The sequence below is a fragment of the Phoenix dactylifera genome, chromosome 9 (genome assembly GCF_009389715.1).
Source record: "Phoenix dactylifera cultivar Barhee BC4 chromosome 9, palm_55x_up_171113_PBpolish2nd_filt_p, whole genome shotgun sequence".
Classification (NCBI taxonomy): Eukaryota; Viridiplantae; Streptophyta; class Magnoliopsida; order Arecales; family Arecaceae; genus Phoenix; species Phoenix dactylifera.
Window position 1 is genome coordinate 9,679,510 of NC_052400.1, and position 22,661 is coordinate 9,702,170.

General features: G+C 47.1%; 1 protein-coding gene across 1 annotated transcript; it reads left to right on the plus strand.

Annotated features, from left to right (window-relative positions):
• Nucleotides 1–358: 358 nt before the first annotated feature.
• On the plus strand, nucleotides 359–21,988 carry LOC103698775. Its single transcript, XM_039129965.1, has 7 exons — nucleotides 359–997; nucleotides 1,107–1,218; nucleotides 1,861–2,023; nucleotides 6,211–6,359; nucleotides 6,440–6,591; nucleotides 21,354–21,468; nucleotides 21,565–21,988. The coding sequence occupies exons 1-7, from the start codon at nucleotides 498–500 to the stop codon at nucleotides 21,691–21,693; spliced, it is 1,320 nt and encodes a 439-aa protein (XP_038985893.1). The 5' UTR covers nucleotides 359–497; the 3' UTR covers nucleotides 21,694–21,988.
• The last annotated feature ends 673 nt before the right edge of the window (nucleotides 21,989–22,661 follow it).

Below are 22,661 nucleotides of genomic sequence, written 5' to 3' on the forward strand. Positions count from 1 at the left end.
GGTATGGATCTCCGTATCAGTTCGGCGTCTAATTAACTGTGATTCTTTTTTGTGACTCAACACCACTCCATCTGATGTGTGGGGTTGGGGTGGCCATCCAGGCCAAATATGTATTCAGAGAAGCTGATGGGGCAGCCGACTAGGTGGCTGCCTTCGCGGCTCATCATTCAGGGTACACTTTTTGGATGGAGGAGGGAGAGTTGCTACTGGCTCTCTGTGAGTTAGTATTTTTTGATTTTATTGGATATATTCATATACGTACTGTATGGGAACTCGTTTTCAGCAAGGAAAAAAAAAAAAAAAAAAAAAAAAAAAAAAAAAAAAACCACTCCACACATTAAACGAAAATTCTATTCGCTCTTCTGTCTCTCCCGCACCTTGTGGCGCAAGTCTTCCTCCCACTTCTCTCTTCCTTCCATTTCCCCTTCGTCTCCGTCCCCCTTCTTTCCTCCTCCGCGTCTAATGTGACCTCATTTCATTAATATTATTATTACACGATGTCTTTCTGGAGAACCCGCTGCTTATCTTCTTCCCGCTCATCTTCTTCCTTATCATTAGAGAAACATCTCCATTCCATGCTCTCCTCCTCCAATTCCTATTTCTGCTCCTCTTCCCACCCTCTCCCCAAAACCCTCCCCCTCCGCTCCTTTCAAACCCTAGCCTCCGCCCCTCCTCTCTCCTCCTCCGCCGCCGGCCGCCGCATCTCCTTCCTCTCCGCCATCCTCTTCCGGCGGCCGCCGCAGCACCGCCCCCTCCTCCTCCTCCTCGCCTCTGCCCACCCCTCCCCGAGGGCCTTCTCCTCCGCCTCCTCCGGCCAGGAGCTCGAATGGCGCGAGGACCACCACCAGCCGCCGGAGGAGCATCGCTCCTTGTCACCGTCGGCGGCGTCCTCCTCCTCCTCCGACGACGATGGCGGCTACCAGGACCACCTCCTCGAGGTCCAGCAGCAGAAGCAGAGCCGCTTCATCCCCGTTAAGGCTTACTTCCTCTGCACTAGGTCCCTTTCTTCTCGCTTTCTCTCGTGCTAATTTTTCACTTTCTTTTTCTTTTTTTTGTCCCTTTTCAATACGAAATTTGTTTTTGATTCATCCCTGTTGTGATTGCAGTATTGATTTGAGAAGCTTGCAGTCTCAGAATGCTTTCAATGTGATCCCCCCAAATTCTCGCGCCGCCAACTATGTCGTGCTCCGGTACTACGACGTTAAGGGCGATCCTCAAGTAGGTTCTCTGATTCTTCTCTTTTTCTCTGATTTGATGTTATAGAATAGGGATTTTTGCAGTTAAGAAGAGGGTTTTGTGATATGGTGTATTCATCTTCTGTAGCTTCTGTGGCTTGAATTGGATATTGCTTTGTTTGGCTCCATATGTACTTGCTTGTTAGAATCTTCCATGTGAACTCCACTGATTGTTACAATCCCATTGACGATTTTTTATTCAACTGCATATTTCATGCTTGCACTAAGCCAACTGGACTTCATTGTTGTTTGATTATAATGGGAATCTTTATCATTGCAAAGTGTACCTCAATTTGCCTGCTTCACGAATTGTTGTAGTATTTGCCAGAGGACATCCAAGAGCAATGATAGTTATTGTTACAATTTTTTTTTTACAACAGTGCTTTTGTCAGATTGGTATCTTTGCCACAAACTTAATACTATTTTATTTTGTTAAAAGGCAACCATTTTCTCTATTGTGTACACTACTTTATGTTGTCATATGCCTTCATACTGATGGTTTTTAGGAGCCTAATAGAAATACAATCATATGATGCATATTAGGTTGTGGAGGCACTATGATATGCCTGCTGATTGCATACAAATTTAGACCATGTGACGTTACCTAATATTTTCCTGATTTCAGGGTCTGGAAGATGGTTTTGGAAATGAGAGTAATTGCCACTATATGGTAGTTTTTCAGTATGGCTCAGTTGTCTTGTTTAATGTTTCTGACCTTGAAGCTGATGGGTATCTGAAGATTGTTGAGAAACATGCATCAGGTTTGCTGCCAGAGATGAGAAAGGATGGTAAGCACTCCAAAAGTTCTTAAACCTCTTTGCTTACATTTTACTAGATCAATTTTCCTCATCAATCCTCTATATTCAACTGCTTAGACATTTTTCTAGAAGAATCCAAAGCTCAAAAAATTTGAAAGGATATCAAAATGAACTCATGAATAGGTACTTTCTTGATGAGAATTTTGAACACATTGCATATATGCTTCTCCACTTGGATGCGAATCAATTTGGACATGATTCAGTGCAAGACATGTTCAATTTTTATTGGTCCATAAAATCATATCTATTCTAGTTAGAGCATAAATTTTGTAAATGACAGGAGATCAAGGAATATAGAGCAATGATATCATATTGTAGATGAAAATGTTCATGTAGGTTGAGGAATGGAGCTGGCAATTAGATCCTCATGGCCTTTAAATGAATCATGGTAAAAATGAGAAAAATAAAACTTCTATTTATATTTTAAAGAAAATTAAAGGTAATACCAAGGTCCGCCGTACCGGTACCGGTCGGCGTACCGGTGGCCGGCCGGACCGGTACGGTACCGGTCCGGTCCGGTACGTACCGGCCGTACCGGTACCCGTACCGGCCGGTACGCTGTGGTTCTTAAAAAAAAAAATCGTACCGGTGCGAACCGGCCGGTACGGGCTCCGAACCGGCCGGTTTGGCTAAAAAACCGAGAAATACCGGTGTTTTAGTGGTTCCGGTACCGATCTAGGATCGGACCGATACGTACCGGCCCGTACCGGCCGGTACGGGCCGGTACGGCATTCCATGGGTAATACTATATCATTGCTGTGCACAATCTCTAGGAAAGTTATAACCTCACATTCTAATAATAGAAACCATTTTTAAAACTTCTTAGTTTTGAAACTTCACAAGCATTCATATTGATGAGGGAGAAGGTGGTCAAATTTCTGTCATGGTGAAGAGGAAATTGACAGATTCAATTATTGGATTGTGATGCAAGTTCCATTTTCAGGATACCGTTCCTCATTTCCTCTCATGATTTGACCATCACATATTTGTAATCAAATTAAGGTTCTCTCATTTTTATACGTTAGCAAAATTTTCTGGATTTTCCTTTTCCCATTTGAAGCATTTGCATCATTCTATTATATGTTTATCTCCGTGCCGCCAAACTTAGTTGGTTTTGCATTAATTATCATGAGAAAAAAAAGCCTTAAGTTTCTCTTTTCAAGGTTCTGATGACCTTACAGAAGATTTTTCTAGCATTCTGTTGTGCTTTGGGCTTTGCATCATGGACAAAGTGTAATTTTCATATCTCTTTTCATTATATCATTCTCATCAAGTGCTTGATGCTGTCTTTGAACAGACCTTCTCTTTAAAGCAGTGGGCCTCGTTTTGATTGCTACAACTTTTCCAGTTTTTGAGATCTATATTTTCACCTGTAGTACTAAGTCTTAAACTACCAACGGGTGCTTTACCAATTCATATTACTAATTATTTAGTGACCTTGTTCCATTTTACCCTTCGTTAAATTTGAGAATGTTGATAAATTCCACAACAAATGCTATGAGATCCATATACTTTTTTTTTTTGTTTGTTTGTTTAACTTCTGCCATCATCTCTGTTCTCAAAGTTTAAGTTTTCTTCATTTGGAGGCAGCTTTGGGTAAAAAAACTAATCTTATGCATGTTTCTTGTTGTTCTGTATCTTATGTATGCAGTGTTTGTACTTTGTGTCCCTTCCCCAGTTAAACATCTAAATTCACTGTTTTGCTATTTTGTCTGTTACTTGATTCTCAAGTTTAGATTTTAGCCTGCAACTCTTAAGGTCCACTATTTGTTCAGCTGCTATGTTTCGCTATCCATCATGCTTCCTTGAATTCTCCTGGTGGCATTGTTTGGTAAGCTTTCCGATTGTAACTCTGGATTCTCTCTCTGTTTATACATTTCTCTTCTTTTCCATGAAGTCGGCATTGCTATCCTGTGAGTACTTGGTAATCTGCCACTTGGTTGTACATGTAGGGATTTGCACTAGCACTTCATAGGTCAGGAAGGAAGTAGGTAGGTCAAACTGTTACATCATGGCAAAATATGTAACTGCTTCAATCTAGATGCACTAGTATTTGATTAACCTCAGTAACTGTTTTTTTCCATTAATTCAAGATCCACATAACCTTGAGATAACTACTTTCTGTTTATCAGCTTCTCATGCATTGTCTGTCCCAAGTCTTCCTTCTTTGTTTTAAGATCCACTTGATTACCAATTGCATCATCCTCATCGAAAATTAATTCTTCATTTTCCATTCAAATTGCTCAACTGAAGACTCATGTTGTCATCTACCAACAATGGCCAGTCCAGTTTTTGCCCCCTTCTTACTTTACTGAGATGGTCTGTCTCACTGGTTTATCATTCTACATTCTGAACTTTGTTGATTTGTAGTTTCACTCAGATGCTTGCATTATTGCTTAAGGCTTCCATACAGGCAAAGCTGCTTTCTGATGAATATAACATGATCACATTCACCACCACTTTTGAATCATTCATGTTAGTCTCCGAACACATTCGTGGATCGTAGCAAATGCTTTAATACTAGCTAAAAACTAGTGACCTCTCACCAGCAAATGCTTATCCCTGATCACTGGTTCATCTCATCATTTGGACAACTCAAATCATCATTTGGATTCAACCTTGTGGCTGCTTCAGTGCTTCTATTGGTCAGCCTAATAACTTTGATGCTATCTAGTTATCTTATGCTCTCCTTGGCTAGTTGGTAGATCAACTGCATAGGTTAACCTGCTGATGCATTTAGAATGCAGTACATACTTCTCTATTGCACTATCTCATTATTCACTTCATTCTTTAAGCCCATTCATTTTAATTACATAAATGTCAATATACCAATTCTATATGTACAGCCCACGAGGATGCAATCCAATGTATAGGGCACCAGTTGTTTTTAATATTTGCTTAAAGGCATAAACTTTCCATGCCTCAATGAAATAAGGTTACAGACAGTGATTTTTGAGAACCTACGAGGTGAATGATGCTTTGGAGGTTCTCTGGATGAATTGGCATATAAGTGTGCATCATTATATGCACAAGAACTAATGATGATGCTAGAGATAGTTGCAATTTTCTCATTACCTTGTCGATCGTCATAAGATTAGTTGTTTGATTATCTTACAAGAATGTGATGATTTACATGAATGTTGATGATATGTCAGGGAATGCTTTTGGAAATACTTAGAAAGACTTTGGAGGACAAGGTTCTGAAACTAGTCAGGTCATATCTGAATATTTAGTACGCAATTTAGTAGGAATGCACATAAATGAAGTTTTGTTAAAATATTGATCGACAACACATCCTGTAATCACCCGTGAAAGGTGTATAGTATTGGAGATGAAAATTTAGATGGAGACATTTGTAATGAAATTAATGCATGGTGAAGCCTGAATATGATGATTGGACATTTATTTTGTAGTAATTATGATCACAGCTCATGCCAATGAGTGATCATCATATTCCAAGCATTTTCCAATCAATTATAAGATATTCAAAGGAAAACTAAAAAGGGAAGAAACACTCATGGCCTACAAAGCCAATAGTCTTACAAAGCATATAGAGGATAGTGCTGAGCTTGATTTGTTGTACAACTAGGAAACATATGATTGTAAATGTATTTAAGGAAGAAATCTAAATAGCTGATAAATTTGGATTGATCGCACCTCTCCTTTTCTTTCTTTGGTTTTCTAGACCTCTTGGTTTTAGTGCAGAAATGATTGCTTTCTGATGCTATATATTTCTGCAATGAGCTTTGTTTACTTTGTTTCTAATCTTATCCCAGTGGAATATTTTCCATTCTGTTGAAAGATCTATTCATTGCTGGAAAACAAATTCTTGTTGTTAATTCATGGTCAAGTGATAATTTCCATCATCTTATAGTTAATATAAGTATAACAGCATTTGTCAATTGAAGGATGCTAAAGTCACATATATTAGTAAAATACTTGCTGGCCTAAAATTCAGCAAAGCATTATGCTTTATTGTGTTGGATGGTGACTGCTAGATATGATGTAAGGTATCTAATACCTTGCATCATAAAGCTTCATAATCTAGGTATCTTAACCTTTTTCTTTTTTTCCTTTTTTTTTTTGACTTTTCATAAAAATTGGCATGAGAGCTATACTTATCCTGAACTTCATGGTTTGAATTCTTGAAACTCTAGATTATGCAGTAGTGGAAAAACCAACTCTGGATGCATGGATGCAAGGTGGACTTGACTATATAATGCTTAAGAATTTGAGTATAGATGGTATTCGCACCATTGGAAGTGTTCTTGGTCAAAGTATTGCTTTGGATTACTATATCCGACAAGTATGTTGCAAACTTTTCTTGATATTGTAAAATATTTAAGCATTAAAAGAAAAATTGTAATTGCTATTTTCATTGTTTAGGTTGATGGAATGGTAGCAGAATTTACAGATATCAACCGTGGTATGGAGAAAACCGGTACCTTTACCATGAAGAGGAAAAAACTTTTTCAATTGGTCGGGAAGGCAAACTCTAATTTGGCGGATGTTATTCTAAAACTCGGGCTTTTTGAGAGGTATTTTTCCAATATTTCTGATTTAGTTATGTTGATTTTGGAAAAAGGTAAAGCATTAGAGTTTCTTGCATATTTCAAAGATGATAGTGGTCAGCCTATGTTTATCCTTATTACTATTGCATATTTAGTTCTCATCATGGTTCGCCGTACTAGTATGTAGCACTTGTACTGCATGTACCATACTGTACCAGTATCGAACCAAGACTAGATAGGAGGGGCGTATTGAGTCTCGATACACCGAGCCGACCTCCGTACCATCATATCAACATTATACCAGTGCGGCACTAGTACGGGGGCCTGTATGGATATAGTGAACCTCAGTTCTTATTATATCCCATACATTTATAACAATGGCTTTGTATTGAAAATTTTGTACGGATCTTTTTCTTTTAACTCCTTTTGATCTCTCACTTTGAAAGGATTTTGCGTGACATTTCCTAATCATAGAATAATATTGAACCACCGAGGAAAAAATCGAGTTTCTGATGCATTATTTATGTCTAATCCTACTCCAGAATTTTACATTTAATGGTTGAATCATGTTGGAAATTGCTTCATTTTCATCTGGACCTGGTTATATTCTTTCAGGTTGCTTACACGATTGTGCGATGCTAGATTTGAAATTTTTGGATTGGGTGTCTGAGGAGTAAGTTTAGTACTACAAACTTGGTCCAACCAAAATTTTCTCGAACATACTCAAAGATGATCGGACACGATCCATCATGCTATTAATTTTTGTCCCCTGATCCAATGGTTAACCATGGCTTGACGACAGATCAAAGCATCTTATCATGCTGTACGGCATGTACCACAGCAGCAAGATATGCGCAGCATATAATTACCCACATACCATTCATATCTCCCTGTGCCAACCTATATCTGTTTGTGCCACCATGGACTTTAAATATTTTCCTCAAGTCCTAGGACATGCTTGGGCATATCTAGCATGGTATGACATGTGCTGAGCTCACTGTGATTGGCATGGTGTGGCATGCGGTATTTTCATCCTTGGGCTAAATATGGTGAAGCATCATGACAACATTCTTTACCTGTTCTTTTCATCATGACAACAGTCTTTACATGTTCTTTTCTAACTCCCTAAAGATGACATTGGAATTCTTTTGCTCATACTGAGACAGATATATGCATTATGATATTTACCAGATATAATGGGACCTCTTATAAAACTTGGAGCTTTATATCTATTTCAAAGCACCAAGGTCTAACCTTAGCGATTGGTGTTATCACCTAAAATAGAATGTATTATAACCTTCTGCTATTATATGATTATAAATGAGAAAAATGTTGGCAGTTATCTATCAATTTTTCATTAGAGTAATGATGATGCTTTCGATCTTACATTTTCAGTTTACAAATTTACAAGTATTCTAGAGTATTCTATGATTGTTTTAACTGAAGTTGGAATTCTGTTATAAGATTTGTTTTAGTGGTGTCTCCAGCTACTGCTGTTCCCATGTCTTTTTCTGAATGCTGTGGATTTGCCTTGTTAACTGGAGGCTTAAGGTTTTAAACCTATTATAGACGAGAAAAGGAGAGCAGGAAAAGAGGCGGATGGTGTGTGCTGGCTGGGGGGTGGGGGCAAGAAAGAGAGGATTTATGTATGTTTTCCTGCATGTTAACTGTTGAGTATATGACCTGCTTGCTTCAATTTGAAGACATTTATATTCTACAGTCTCTGCAGACTGATTTTTAATATTTATAATTTATAGTTTAAATGACCTGCAGCACCTGAACCACCATACTTGTATGTGACGTGCTCGGTGCTCTATTACTGTTGACTATCTGACCGGTAATAAAGCAAATTTGATGAATGAATGCCTGTAACCTGGATTACCATCTGCTCAGCTGATTCCTCCTTTTGCTGCTGATCGTCTTACTTTTGTAATCTTGAAGTCCCTCTCTCTAAATGAAGGATCAAATCTTTGAACCAATATAAAGGAAAAGAAGCTAATAAAAGTAAAGAAACAATTTGTAACATATAAATGGATGATAAGTGTTGGGGGGAAAACCCAAGTCGTGCCAGTCCGAAGGCGCTCGGCCAGGGAGCGCCGACCAGAGAGGCGCTCGACCAAAGAGCGCCGACCAGAAAGGCGCTCGACCAAGGAGCACCGACCAGCGGTCAACCAGAAAAACGCCCGACCCTACAACGAGACACCCCGCCGAGCAACCGGCTCGGCTCGGCACCCGTGCCGAGCCCGTGCCTTAGCCAAATATCCAACCTCCGCCTAATCCTTTAGAGGACCTGACAACCAAATACACAACTCCACCGTACTCTGTTACCATCCTTAAGCCATTAAAGCACGTGATCTCCGCAGGCCTTCGGCACGCCTGACCATTAATGCGTATGACCCCAGCGGGCCTTCGATGCACTCAACCATTAAATAAACACGGCTCAAGATGATCTCCGAATCACTGGACCATCAAAGCGTATGGCTCTCCCTGATCACCGGTTCACTCAGCAATCAATGCACTTGCCATCTACGAACCCCAGGCCTACCACGGCCGGCGGTTCAACTACCCCAATGGGTCCGATCAACCATGACAGCTCCCTGACTCCGGTCTGATCCGGCCTTATTCTCCACAACGCCATTAATGAGCATGATCGTGCCCAATTATCACGAAAAAGACAAATTGCCCTGTCACCTCCCAGGTAACATAATATCTTTCTATAAAAGAGAACCTGGGGGGAAAGGAAAACACACACACAAACGGATACAGAAACAAACATTCTCCTCCTTTACTCCCCCCACATATTAGCCCCCTCTGACTTAAGCTTCGGAGGGCCAGCGCCGGAAAACCCGGCCACCGGCTTTCTTGCAGGATTCTTCAGGAGGACGCCACCAGCCGACGCACCGCCACCCACTGTCCCGACAGCGGAGCTCCTCCCCTCTCGGTTCGCGGCCGCCCCCGGGTCCAATTTCCAGCAACAGTTGGCGCTAGAGGAAGGGCCCGAGTTGCAGCCATGAAACTGAGAAGTAAGGAGGCTTCCAATGCCTCTCGACGTCCTCCACGCAGTCCTGGACACTCTGTCCAGAACTCGCCGCCTCCGGCCGAGTCAACCTCTCAAGTTCGGCCGGAACAGTTCGATGCCTTGGTGCAACAGGTGCAGGCCTTGGCCACCGCTGTCCAAGGCTTGCAACCCAGGGGCATCCCGACGGCACCGCTCCCTCCGGCCCCAGTTCAACCGGTACCTCCTACAAGCGGACTTCCCCTTCGAGGTCAGGACTCTCAAGTCCAGGCCTCCCTCTGGAGAGAACATCCAGTAAGAGGCCCTGGTGGCTGGCCACAGCCCTCGGAGGCTGAGTCAGTTCCAGGGCAACTTGCACCGGAGCGAACCGCTGCAGCGATCCCCCAGAATGATGAACTCGACAAAAAGGTCGAGAAGCTGGAGCGCCAGATTCAGGCACTCCACGGAAGGAAATCGGGACGTAATGGTGACTTCGAGTTCACCACGAAGTCCCCCTTCTCCCAGCAGATTGAAGACGAGCCAGTCCCGCCGCGGTTCAAGATGCCGCAGGTGGAGCCTTACAACGGCAGGGCCGACCCCCTTGACCATCTGGAAAGTTATCGAGTCTTAATGGCCCTACAAGGAGCCTCGGAGGCCATGCCGTGCAAAGCTTTTCCAGCAACGCTCCGAGGACCAGCCCGACTTTGGTTTACCGGGCTGAAGCCGAGTACTGTTTCTTCCTTTGAGCAGCTCGGCAGGCAGTTTGCCAGTAATTTTGCCGCCAGCCAGCCCCAGCGGCGGACATCGGACTCCCTCCTTGACATCAAACAAAAGGAGGGAGAGTCCCTCAGGGAGTACTTGGACCGATTTACTGCCGCAACATGGGAAGTCCGGGAGCTTGACCAGTCAATCGCCATGTCGGCACTAAAGACTGGAGCCCGGTCTTACAGGTTCCTCTTCTCCATCGAGAAGAATTTCCCTGCGGACCTCACTGAAATGCTGGTTCGGGCGCGGAAGTACGCCAAGGCCGAGGAAGCCGTGGCTGTTAGGCGGAGCGGGGCCGAGCAGACTCCCAAGAAACAAAAAAGACGCCGCGAGGAGCGTGGCCAGCCCAGAAGCCCGTCCCCGCGCCGAGCCAAAAATCTGCCCCACCTGAAGAGTCCACCCCGACTACGGGGACCGCCTCAGCAGAGGTCACCACTCCGCCCGAGGTTTCCACCATGGGCCCGTGCATCCGAAGGGAGGTATGAAAACTACACTCCCCTTACCGCTCCTCGGGCTGAAATCCTCATGGAGATTGAGGGTCGGGATTATATCCGGCTCTCACCCCCGAAACGAGATTCCGGAGCCCGGCGTGATCTCCGGAAGTACTGCCGTTTCCATCGGGATCATGGTCATGATACTGAGGACTGCTACCAGCTTCGGAACGAGATCGAAGCGCTCATCCGCCGAGGGGTGCTCGATCGATTTGTGCGAGGCCGGCGTGAAGAAAAGAGGCCAGCCGAGGGAGCCGCACAGCCTGAAGGTTCAAACGCCAACAGGCCCATCGCCGGCACCATCAACACCATCCGAGGCGGGGCCTCGGTTGGAGAAGCTTCAGGGGAAGGAACCTCCTCGAAGCGCCTACGCGCCTCGGAAGCCATCTCTTTCTCAGATGATAATCTGGAAGGAGTCGAAACTCCCCACGATGATGCTGTGGTCATCTCCATGATTATAAATAGATTTGATGTAAAACGCATCTTAATCGATAATGGAAGCTCGGCGAACGTTTTGTATTTTGATGCCTATTGTAAAATGGGGATGACAGAAGAGCAACTACGGAGGATGAATGCTCCGTTGGTCGGATTTACTGGGGATTCAGTCCCAGTAGAGGGCGAGGTCGACCTCCTGGTCACGGTCGGGCTCGCCCCCCGCGAAGGTACCGTAAGGATGAGCTTTCTTGTGATACGCCTGCCCTCGGCTTATAATGCCATCCTCGGAAGACCAGGTCTCAACGCCCTCCGAGCAGTAGTCTCAACTCGCCACCTGCTCATGCGATTCCCCACTAGCCAAGGAGTTGGCGAAGTTCGTGGGGACCAGGTGGTAGCAAGACGATGCTACCTGGCGACCCATGAGGCGAAACGACCAGCCGAGGTGCCGGTCCCAGCAACCGACCAGCCTTCAGCTAAAACCCTGGAGACACGGGTCGGCCCTCAGAAGGAGCGGGTAGAGCCTGGTGAGCTACTAATCTAAGTTCCTTTGCACAAAAACTTTTCCGAGCTAACCGTGCAGGTCGACTCTGGCCTCAATCAGCGCGAAAGGGATCGCCTCGTCAACTTCTTGCGAGACAACATGGATGTCTTCGCATGGTCGCCCGCGGATATGCCGGGATAGATCCAGAGATCATGGTCCACCGGCTCCAAGTAAAACCAACCTGCAAGCCCGTGCGACAAAAGAAGCGAGGCGCCGCCCCTGAACGACAACGAGCAGCAGCCGAGGAGGTTGACAAACTCCTTGAGGCTGGCTTTATCCGGGAGATATCCTACCCGGAGTGGCTCGCGAACGTGGTCCTCGTCAAAAAAGCTAGCGGAAAATGACGTATGTGCGTGGACTACACCGACCTGAATAAAGCTTGCCCAAAGGATAGCTTTCCACTCCCCAACATCGACCATCTCGTGGACTCCACCTCGGGGCACGAGCTGTTGGCATTCATGGACGCTTTCTCCGGATACAACCAGATCCGTATGGCGCCAGAAGATGAAGAAAAGACGGCCTTCATCACCGACGGGGGTACCTACTGCTATAAAATAATGCCATTCGGCTTAAAGAATGCCGGGGCAACTTATCAGAGGCTGGTCAGCCGGATCTTTAAAGACCAAATAGGCCGAAACATGGAGGTATATGTTGATGACATGCTGGTGAAAAGCAAGGCGGCGCAAGATCACGTGACCGACCTTGATGAAGCATTCTCCACACTCCGAAGGTACCAAATGAAGCTCAACCCAGCCAAATGTGCATTCGGAGTCACCTCGGGCAAATTCCTTGGCTTCATCATCACACAGCGGGGAATCGAGGCCAATCCTGAAAAGATCCGAGCGCTCCAGGAGATGACGCCTCCGAGGACAGTCAAGGAGGTACAACGGCTTACGGGCCGAGTTGCGGCTCTCGGGAGATTCATCTCCCGCTCGGCCGAGCGCTGCCTTCCATTTTTTGCGACTCTAAGAAGCCAAAAAACTTCCTATGGTCGGACGAGTGCCGGCAGTCTTTTGAAGAGCTCAAGCACTTTCTTGCTTCCCCTCCCTTGCTCACAAAGCCTCAACAGGGTGAACTCCTCTACCTGTATTTAGCTGTTTCCCCTGTAGCAGTAAGCTCGGTCCTGGTCCGAGAGGAAGGCAAGCTCCAAAAACCAGTATACTACATTAGCCGGGTCTTGAGGGATGCTGAGACCCGATACTCCAAGCTGGAGAAGACTGTTTATGCCTTAGTCATCTCAGCTCGGAGGCTCCGACCTTATTTTCAAGCCCACACAATGGTCGTGCTGACCGACCAGCCAGTAAAGCAGATCCTGCAAAGATCAGACCGCGCGGGCCGGCTTACTAAATGGGCCGTCGAGCTCGGAGAATTTGACCTCGAGTACCGACCCAGACCGGCGATCAAAGCGCAAGCACTCGCCGATTTCATAGCCGAGTGCACCATACCGGATGAGGTCGAGCCCGAACCTGAGCCTACATCAACAGAGCAGACCCCGAGTTCGGCATGGACTTTGCATGTCGATGGCTCTTCAAACTCGGGGGGTAGCGGAGCGGGTCTCATCCTCACCAGCCCGGAGGGGGTGGTTGCTGAGCAAGCCTTACGCCTCGAGTTTTCTGCTTCCAACAACATGGCGGAATACGAAGCACTCGTCGCCGGGCTCAAGTTAGCCAGAGAGCTAGGAGTGAAGGACCTGAAGGCCTTCAGCGATTCTCAGCTCGTCGTCAACCAAATCTTGGGTGACTTCGAAGCCAGAGACCCCACAATGTAGGAATATCTTCGGAAGGTACGGGATCTCGCCTCGACCTTGAATTCCTTCCACATCCAACATGTTGCCAGGTCAGAGAATCTTAGGGCCGACCAGCTGTCAAAGATGGCGTCCTCTCGTATGAGTAAGCTCCCCAAAACGGCGGCACTGAAGTATCTCCAAAAGCCCAGTACGGAGGAGCCCGAGCAGGCCTTTTGCATTGAGTTCGAGCCAAGCTGGATGGACGAGCTCATCGACTATCTGCAAGACGAAGTCCTCCCCAGTGAGGAACGTGCGGCTCGCCGAGTAAAGCGTTCCGCCACTTGGTACATACTGCATGAGGAAAAGCTTTATCGGAGATATTTCACCTCTCCCCTCCTCAGATGTCTCCGCCCAATAGAGGCTGACTATGCAATGCGTGAAGTCCATGAAGGAATTTGTGGAAATCATCTGGGAGGACGAGCATTGGCCCATAAGATTTTGCGCCAAGGGTACTACTGGCCAACACTCCAGAAGGATGCTGTGGACTTCGTCCGAAGATGTGACCGATGCCAGAGAAACGCCAATATTCAACGCCGACCCTCGGTTCCGTTAACTTCTATCAGCTCCCCTTGGCCTTTTGCCCAGTGGGGAATTGACATTCTGGGACCATTCCCTCTGGCTACCGGGCAAAGGAAATTCCTGGTCGTCTCCATCGACTATTTTACCAAGTGGGTGGAAGCCGAGCCACTCGCCCGGATCACCGAGCAGAAGATGCGGGATTTTGTCTGGAAGTCAATAATTTGCATATTTGGGCTCCCCCGCATCCTCATATCAGACAATGGCCGCCAGTTCGACAACCTTCGCTTTAGAGAATTTTGCTCCGAGCTCGGCATCGACCACCGCTTCACCTCGGTCGCGCACCCTCAGACGAACGGAGAAACCGAGGTAACAAATTGTACTATTTTGCAGGGGCTCAAAGCCAGGCTCGACAAATCTAAAGGACAGTGGGTCGAAGACCTATACAATGTCCTGTGGGCTTACCGGACTACATTCCGTGTCCCCACCGGCGAGACTCCCTTTAATCTAACGTATGGAACGGAAGCTGTCATCCCGTTGGAGATTGGACTCCCTTCTCCGAGGGTAGAACTCCATGATGCCAGCTCCAACTCCTCACAGCTCAGGAACAACCTTGACCTGATCGAGGAAACAAGGGAGGCCGCCCGAGTTCGCATGGCGAGGTACCAGCAAAAGACAGCACAGTACTACAACACCAGGGTCAAAGTTAAATCCTTCAAAGCAGGAGACCTTGTTCTCAGAAGAGCCGAGGCCTCCCGACCAACTGAGCAAGGGAAACTGGCTCCAAATTGGGAAGGACCTTACCGAGTCACACGCATCAGGCGGCCCGGAACTTACAAGCTGGAGTCTCTAGATGGGACTCCCATTCCAAGAAGCTGGAGTTCTGAAAATCTCCGCACTTCGCCCGGCTTGATCTCCACCAAACAACGAGCTCGGCTCGTTCTCCATCGGCCAACGAGCTCGGCTCGTTCTCCATCGGCCAACGAGCTCGGCTCGTTCTCCTACCCTGACCACGGTCGGGATGCCCCGATATTTCGGGATGACGGAGTACCTACTGGACTCCCTGAAGATGTTCGTGAGTTCGTGATGCGGTCTCCACCGACCAACGAGCTTGGCTCGTTCTCCACCGGCCAACGAGCTCGGCTCGTTCTCCACCGGCCAACGAGCTCGGCTCGTTCTCCTACCCTGACCACGGTCGGGATGCCCCAATATTTCCGGATGACGGAGTACCTACGTGGACTCCCTGAAGATGTTCGTGAGTTCGTGATGCGGTCTCCACCGACCAACGAGCTCGGCTCGTTCTCCACCGGCCAACGAGCTCGGCTCGTTCTCCACCGGCCAACGAGCTCGGCTCGTTCTCCTACCCTGACCACGGTCGGGATGCCCCGATATTTCGGGATGACGGAGTACCTACGTGGACTCCCTGAAGATGTTCGCGAGTTCGTGATGCGGCCTCCACCGACCAACGAGCTCGGCTCGTTCTCCATCGGCCAACGAGCTCGGCTCGTTCTCCATCGGCCAACGAGCTCGGCTCGTTCTCCTACCCCGACCACGGTCGGGATGCCCCGATACTTCGGGATGCGGCCTCCACCGGCCAACGAGCTCGGCTCGTTCTCCACCGGCCAACGAGCTCGGCTCGTTCTCCATCGATCATAGAGTTCGACTTGATCTCCTGTTCGCGATCAACGAAAAGTCCGTGATTGGCAACAAATGTCTTTAACGACAACTGGATCCTTCTACTATGCCAGCGTCCCCAAAGAACGGACTCCGAGCAGAAGAGCGTCCTCAAAATCGCCAGGCGGAGTTCACAGCCTCGGCGTAAGACGCTTACGGTACCAGGTACCTGTTCAATTAATGTCTTTACATTTATTCATTTATTTTCATTCTTGGTTAACTAATTACCCGAATAAACCCCCGACCAGCGTCGAGGTACCTGGTCGGGCCAATCATCGCTCGACCTCACCATCGCTCAGCCTCACCCGTCCTACATGCACCGTTCAATAGTAAGCTTAGTTTATACCGACGGCTCGATGAATCCCCATCACGAGCTGCCGGACGTTCAACCCGGTTGTCGGAAAAAGTCCAATCATCCGCCTTGGCAACCCGAGGTCCGGGTTCAAAGTTTGACTAGAAATTCCAAGTCTAGTGACCCTTGGTCCTAGGGCTCGGCCGAATTCTGAGCTAAGCTCGAAAAGACCTCCCGAGCCTAAGCGTATCCTAGACATAAGCGTGGCGATACCACTGGTCGAAGGTCCGAGCAACGGAAGCTGTTACCTGAGCTCGGACCGAATTAATACGCCGAGCCTAAACGCAAGTCTAACTATGTAGCGGACGAAGTTGGGGTCGCAGAGCCCAATTTCTTGGAGCCTAAAGCGGATCCAAGTGAAGAAGCCTAGGTCTACCGAAAATCAAAGCGCAAGGCAGTTGCAATTTACAAAAAATGTATATTCATTCAAAAAAGCCCGTAGGCTAGGTACAAAGCTCGGGCTCGGCCTTAACAAGTATGGAGGCCATCCTGATTTACAAAAAGAAAAAAACAAAAACTTAAGGCTCGGCGGCTTCAGGAATGGCTGGCTCCTCTGCGATCGAGGCCTCTTCCTCGGTAGCTTCGGCAACCTCAGGAGCAGCCTCGGGCGCCTCGGCCGGACCCTCCTGGTCGGCCCCGTCAGATACCGGAGCTTCTGCCTCCGCCTCTGACTCTTCGACCCCTGCTCCCGGTTGAAGCAGGTTCAGGTCGAAGTCCGGAAGGAGCCGCCGCAGTTGGTTGCGGAAGTCCTTGAAGCCTTGGATCAGCCCATTCACCCCCTCCTCCTCCAGAAGGTCGCGGAACTCTTTCGACTCACGGAAGAGGCTAACCGCGTCCTGGGCCTGCTCCCGAGCCTCCTGCTCCCGAGCCTCGTGGTAGGCGGCCTTCCGCTCCAGGTTCCTTATTTCCCGCTCAAGCTCTTGGGTTTTGAGGTGAGCATTCCCCACCTCCTGCTCTCGGGTGGCCAGCGCCGACTCGGCCTCGGCCAGACGAGCCTCCGCGGCATGCACTTCAGATCTGGCCAGCGTGTGCGCCCCCTTCTCCTCTTCGAGCTCGGCGGTCAGAGCTCGAACCTCGTCTTCGGCCGCCCCCACTCTTGCTTGGAGCGCCTGGCGCTCGGCCTCGGACGCCAGGCACCTTGCCTCGGCCTCCTCATGCCCCCGTTGATGCCTTCGGGCTCGCTCCCGATAATCTTGGACGATGTGCATCAGCGTCTCCGTCTCGTGCAGATGCTGAAAAAAGAGACGTGAGAAATGTGAGAAACAAACTTAAAACAAAACTTGCACTACTGCACAAATAAAGAAGCCAACTTACTCGGACGGCAGAACAGAGAGTAGAGTCCATGAAGGCGCCGTAGTTCATGGACCGGACTTTGGCCTGGTCGGCCGGGAGCAGCGCGACCCGAAGTACTTCACGCGCTACCTGGGGGTTATCGAGGGCCGAGTCGCCCTCGAAAACCGACCAAACGGGAGCGTAAGGCACCCGCTCCCGTGAGCCCGACAAGCCCGGAAGGCTGGCCTCGGCTGGCTTGGGCGGAGCCGACCCCGCAGCTCCTTGACTGTTCCTCGGCTCGGAACTGGGGAACTGGGGTCGAACAGGCGGCCGATCTAACTGCCGCACAACCGAGGCGGGGCGCGCGAGCGCCAGACCCGCCGAATTCCTCCCTCCCTGGTCGGCAATCGGGGCTTCCTGCCGACCAGGAATATGCGAAATCGGGGCCGGGCACGGGAGCGCCACCGTAGCACCACTAAAGCCTGCGCCCCTAGAACCTGCGCCCTCCCTCCGACCAGCTTTGGAGTGTGCGGAGCGAGAAGCGCCCGTCTCGACCGCCGCAGTCGCCAAGACCTTCGCCTTTTTCTTTGGCTCGGTCGGCTCCCCCGAGAGCTTGGCCGCCCTCTTTTGGAACTGGGCGTATAAAACCTCGTTCTTAGTCACCATCTTTGCGATATCTGCAAGGACGAGCAGAATTAGAACACAGAATAATAACATAATAAAAAATGACTCCTACAGTTACCCTTACCCTGAGGACGCGCCGAGCTCAGGCCAACATTCATTAGAGCGTCCTCACTTATGAGGCCGCCCAGTAGAATACCGTCCCCGAGGCTGCGGATGGTGTCGAGGATCCCCTGCTCGCGCGAAGAAAGCTTGGGGACTTTATTGACGGCCCTAAGTCGGCTCGGCCTCCACCTAGGGTCAAACCCCCATGTCCGCTCGGAGCCTAGGAAGAAGAATTTCTTCTTCCACTCACGAATGGACGATGGGGCGCCCTGGAAGAGTGGCCGACCCGCCCGAAGGGCGACGTAGAGCCACTCTTCGTCTCCCGGGTTCGATTTCAACATAAAAAGTCGCCGGAAAACGTTCACAGAGGTCGGAATCCCGAACGCTAAACACAGCGACAGGAAGCCGACGATTGTCCTCCAGGCATTCGGAGCGAGTTGCGCCGGGACCAACTGGTACTCCGTGAGCAGCTCGTTCACGAACCCATGAAAAGGAAATCGTAGGCCGGCCCAGAGTGCCTCCAGGTACACTCCGATCCGGCTCCAAACGGAACCCTCGTAGAGGAAAGAACCATTCCTTGACCATCTCGACCTCCAACTCGCTCATAATGGACTCAGTATCACTCGTACCGGGACCCATTAGGAAGAAGAAAGGAAAGGATTCTGGGAGGATAGAAAAAAAAGAGAGGGACCTGTGAAGGACGCCGGAGATAAGAAACTTCGGACTGAGAAAAGCTGGAGAAAGGAGACAATAAGAAAGTAGCAGGAGGCCAGGTGAGGATTTATATAAATCCCTCCAACGGCCCAGATCAGCGAGGAAAAACGTTGCTCCTCGTCCAGATCATGACGCATATTGGCCCGAAAGACGGAACGCCACATTCAATTCGGGCTGACGCCTCGAACACAAGCGCCTCGTCGGATCGTGCGGCCCTATCATGAGCCCACGACGCGAGGACGCTTCGGAGAAGGTACCTTAATAATGAGACGTTTCGGGAAAGAAGAGACGCCGCCTATTAAAAGCACCTCGAAGCGCGCGATAATTCAAAATTTCCTTTAACTCATAATGGCCCGACTAAAACTACTTCCCGCGCTCAAGCTGGTGGCCAGCTGGAACTCGGAAGTCGGGGGGTAGTGTTGGGGGGAAAACCCAAGTCGTGCCAATCCGAAGGCGTTCGGCCAGGGAGCGCCGACCAGAGAGGTGCTCGACCAAGGAGCGCCGACCAGAGAGGCGCTCGACCAAGGAGCACCGACCAGCGGTCAACCAGAAAAACGCCCGACCCTACAACGAGACACCCCGCCGAGCAACCGGCTCAGCTCGGCACCCGTGCCGAGCCCGTGCCTTAGCCAAATATCCAACCTCCGCCTAATCCTCTAGAGGACCTGACAACCAAATACACAACTCCACCGTACTCTGTTACCATCCTTAAGCCATTAAAGCACGTGATCTCCGCAGGCCTTCGGCACGCCTGACCATTAATGCGTATGACCCCAGCGGGCCTCCGATGCACTCAACCATTAAATGAACACGGCTCAAGATGATCTCTGAATCACTGGACCATCAAAGCGTATGGCTCTCCCTGATCACCGGTTCACTCAGCAATCAATGCACTTGCCATCTACGAACCCCAGGCCCACCACGGCCGGCGGTTCAACCACCCCAACGGGTCCGATCAACCATGACAGCTCCCTGACTCCGGTCTGATCCGGCCTTATTCTCCACAACGCCATTAATGAGCATAATCGTGCCCAATTATCACGAAAAAGACAAATTGCCCTGTCACCTCCCAGGTAACATAATATCTTTCTATAAAAGAGAATCTGGGGGAAAAGGGAGGGGAGACAGACACACAAACGGATACAGAAACAAACATTCTCCTCCTTTACTCCCCCCACATATTAGCCCTCTCTGACTTAAGCTTCGGAGGGCCGGCGCCGGAAAACCCGGCCACCGGCTTTCTTGCAGGATTCTCCAAGAGGACGCCACCAGCCGACGCACCGCCACCCACTATCCCGGCAGCGGAGCTCCTCCCCTCTCGCTTCGCGGCCGCCCCCGGGTCCAATTTCCAGCAACAATAAGCACCCAACTTACCATTCTTTTATATTTATGCATGTTCATGTGCTTTTCAGATGTGCCTGTGACCATACTATGTCCATAAGCCTTGTTTAGATTATATATCCTTGCTTTTATATATCCTTATTACATGTCATCCCTTTGAAAGGCCACTGGAGGTATTACAGTATTATTGCAAGCTTTTTGGGAATCCTTCTCACTGCTTCTATTCATGTTAGCTCACTGCCTTTTCTCCCTTTCTCTAGCCCGTTCAATATGGATTGAAACACCTGTCATTATTAGCTGGATCTCCTCGAATATAAGCTGCATATGCTCATTCAATTCATTTAGTTTTTCACAGTCCCCCCCCCCCCCCCCCCCCCCCCTCTCTTCTAATGCACTTGTTCATCACTCTATCCTCAAGTTTTTTGTACATGCATCTCAACAAATATACTTTAACTCTTTAACTTCTCTAAATGCTAAAATTGCAATTTTTAACTTTAGAGAGAACGTAATTGTCTCATACAAAGAAATAGTGCATTAAATTCAATATATTTGTCCATCAACATTGAATTTAAACTACATTGAAAATTGGAAGGAAGAAAAGAAACATAGCCATAATCCAACAGTTCTCATCAACCATCCCAGTGATTCCATGTTGGATATGACATGATCCTAGATCAAAGATTATGCTAATAGTTGAGTAAATTACGTACCTCTGTAGATGTACTTCTTCAGGTTTTATAGTTGGATCAAAAGTTATGAACACTGAAAAGGTAAACCATCTTATTCTCTTCACTCAAAAACTATCTTATTCTCTTTGTATATATCACGAGGAGGACTAATGCCGGTACAATCCCAGGAATACATTTCGACTGAGTGTATATATTTGATCCATTTGATTTTTTTGTTTTTCTTAAAAAAAAAAAGCTTAATGGACTTCTTATCTTGGTAGACTGATTGAAAGTCATCTATATCTAGATATCTCTATAAATGTTTAAAGGAGTCAGTTTTTTTGAAATCCCTGTCATCATCTTATTGTATTTGTTCTCTATTTAAATTGTTTGATGGCACTTTGTCTTATAAGCATCTGTCGCATTTATCTATTGAAAACCATGCCAGAACTACATGACCATGGCTAGAATTATAGCAGTTTCATGCTTTACAACTTTGTTTTCCTGCACTAGATCCGATATTGCTTGGAAGAATGCAAACTATGCCCAAATATGGGAATATCTTCGGGATGAGTACGAGCTTACACAAAGATTTGGAAACCTGGATTTCAAATTAAAGTTTGTTGAGGTAAAAATTTCCTTCAGCAGATTATTTGGTTCAAAAGGTAAAAACACTGGTCGTGTTTATCTAGTTTTTCTGATATTTGAGTTTTCTATTTTGCAGCATAATATTCGCTTCCTCCAGGAAATTCTTCAAAACAGGAAATCTGATTTTTTAGAATGGCTAATCATTATATTGATTAGCGTGGAGATCCTCATTTCTGTCTACAATATTGTTCGTGAATCATTATGACATAGAAGCCCTCTGAAAACCACAACAGTCAAATGATGGTTGAAATTTAGATTTTTTTTTGTACTTTGGTTTAATGTCTCCTGACTTTGTGTTTATTGGGAAGAGGATTTATCTTGTTTCTTTCTTGCTCTTGTAAAGTAGTGAGATACCCCATATTATTTTGGTTGTGTCATGATCTAAATGTGCATTCTCCGTGCTATTGGTGCTGCACTCGTTCTGCTACTTTGTACAGTAATGCCGTCTCTTTGTAACTCATTTTGGCACTATTAATACACATTGTTTACTAGCTGTGCCACTGTGGTTTAAACACATTCATATAGTAGAAGATTTGAGAATTTTAAATTTAATAGCAATAAAAAAATGAGGCTGTGATTATCCAAAAACCTTAATCATAAAAAGAAATGCTGCTATGCTTATTTCATGCTTGCATCTAATTGGGAGTGGCATGGTAAAACTAAAGCAGCCAAGATGGGACCTTTATATTTGCAAAATCGTTGATGTCATGATCTCCATGGTACAATTATTCAAAGGTAATGGGACCGTCGTACTGCTAATCATGATAAGCTGTTGCTTTACCTTGAAACTTCATCCGTTGTACGCTTGTTTTAAGGAGACCTCTTCAATCACAACCGTAGGAGGTCCATCTCCAGCACACCAATTTGGTCATGTATGCTTTAATTTAACATGATTTTGAAGCTCGTATACATCTCTCTTTCCGTGAATCAAAAAGATAGTACATAATTTCGACTTGAGTAAATATATTATTTTATATAATTTATATACAAATCATGAAATGAAGCTTGTCCCAGTGGTTATTATCTTTTTGCTTCGCAACCGAATATCCTAGGTTGAATATTGAATGGTGCATTCTTTTTCATGTCATCATTAAACTCTCTATCAAATACAATTTTGTGGCCATCGATATTTATTTAAAAATTAAAAATTTTGATTTGAGTAAATGCATTATT

Coding starts and splice junctions, on each gene's coding strand:
- LOC103698775 (XM_039129965.1), top strand. CDS start 498: ATGTCTTTCTGGAGAACCCGCTGCTTATCTTCTTCCCGCTCATCTTCT. Junction 998..1,106: donor GCTTACTTCCTCTGCACTAG/GTCCCTTTCTTC, acceptor TTGTGATTGCAG/TATTGATTTGAGAAGCTTGC. Junction 6,592..21,353: donor AAACTCGGGCTTTTTGAGAG/GTATTTTTCCAA, acceptor TTCCTGCACTAG/ATCCGATATTGCTTGGAAGA.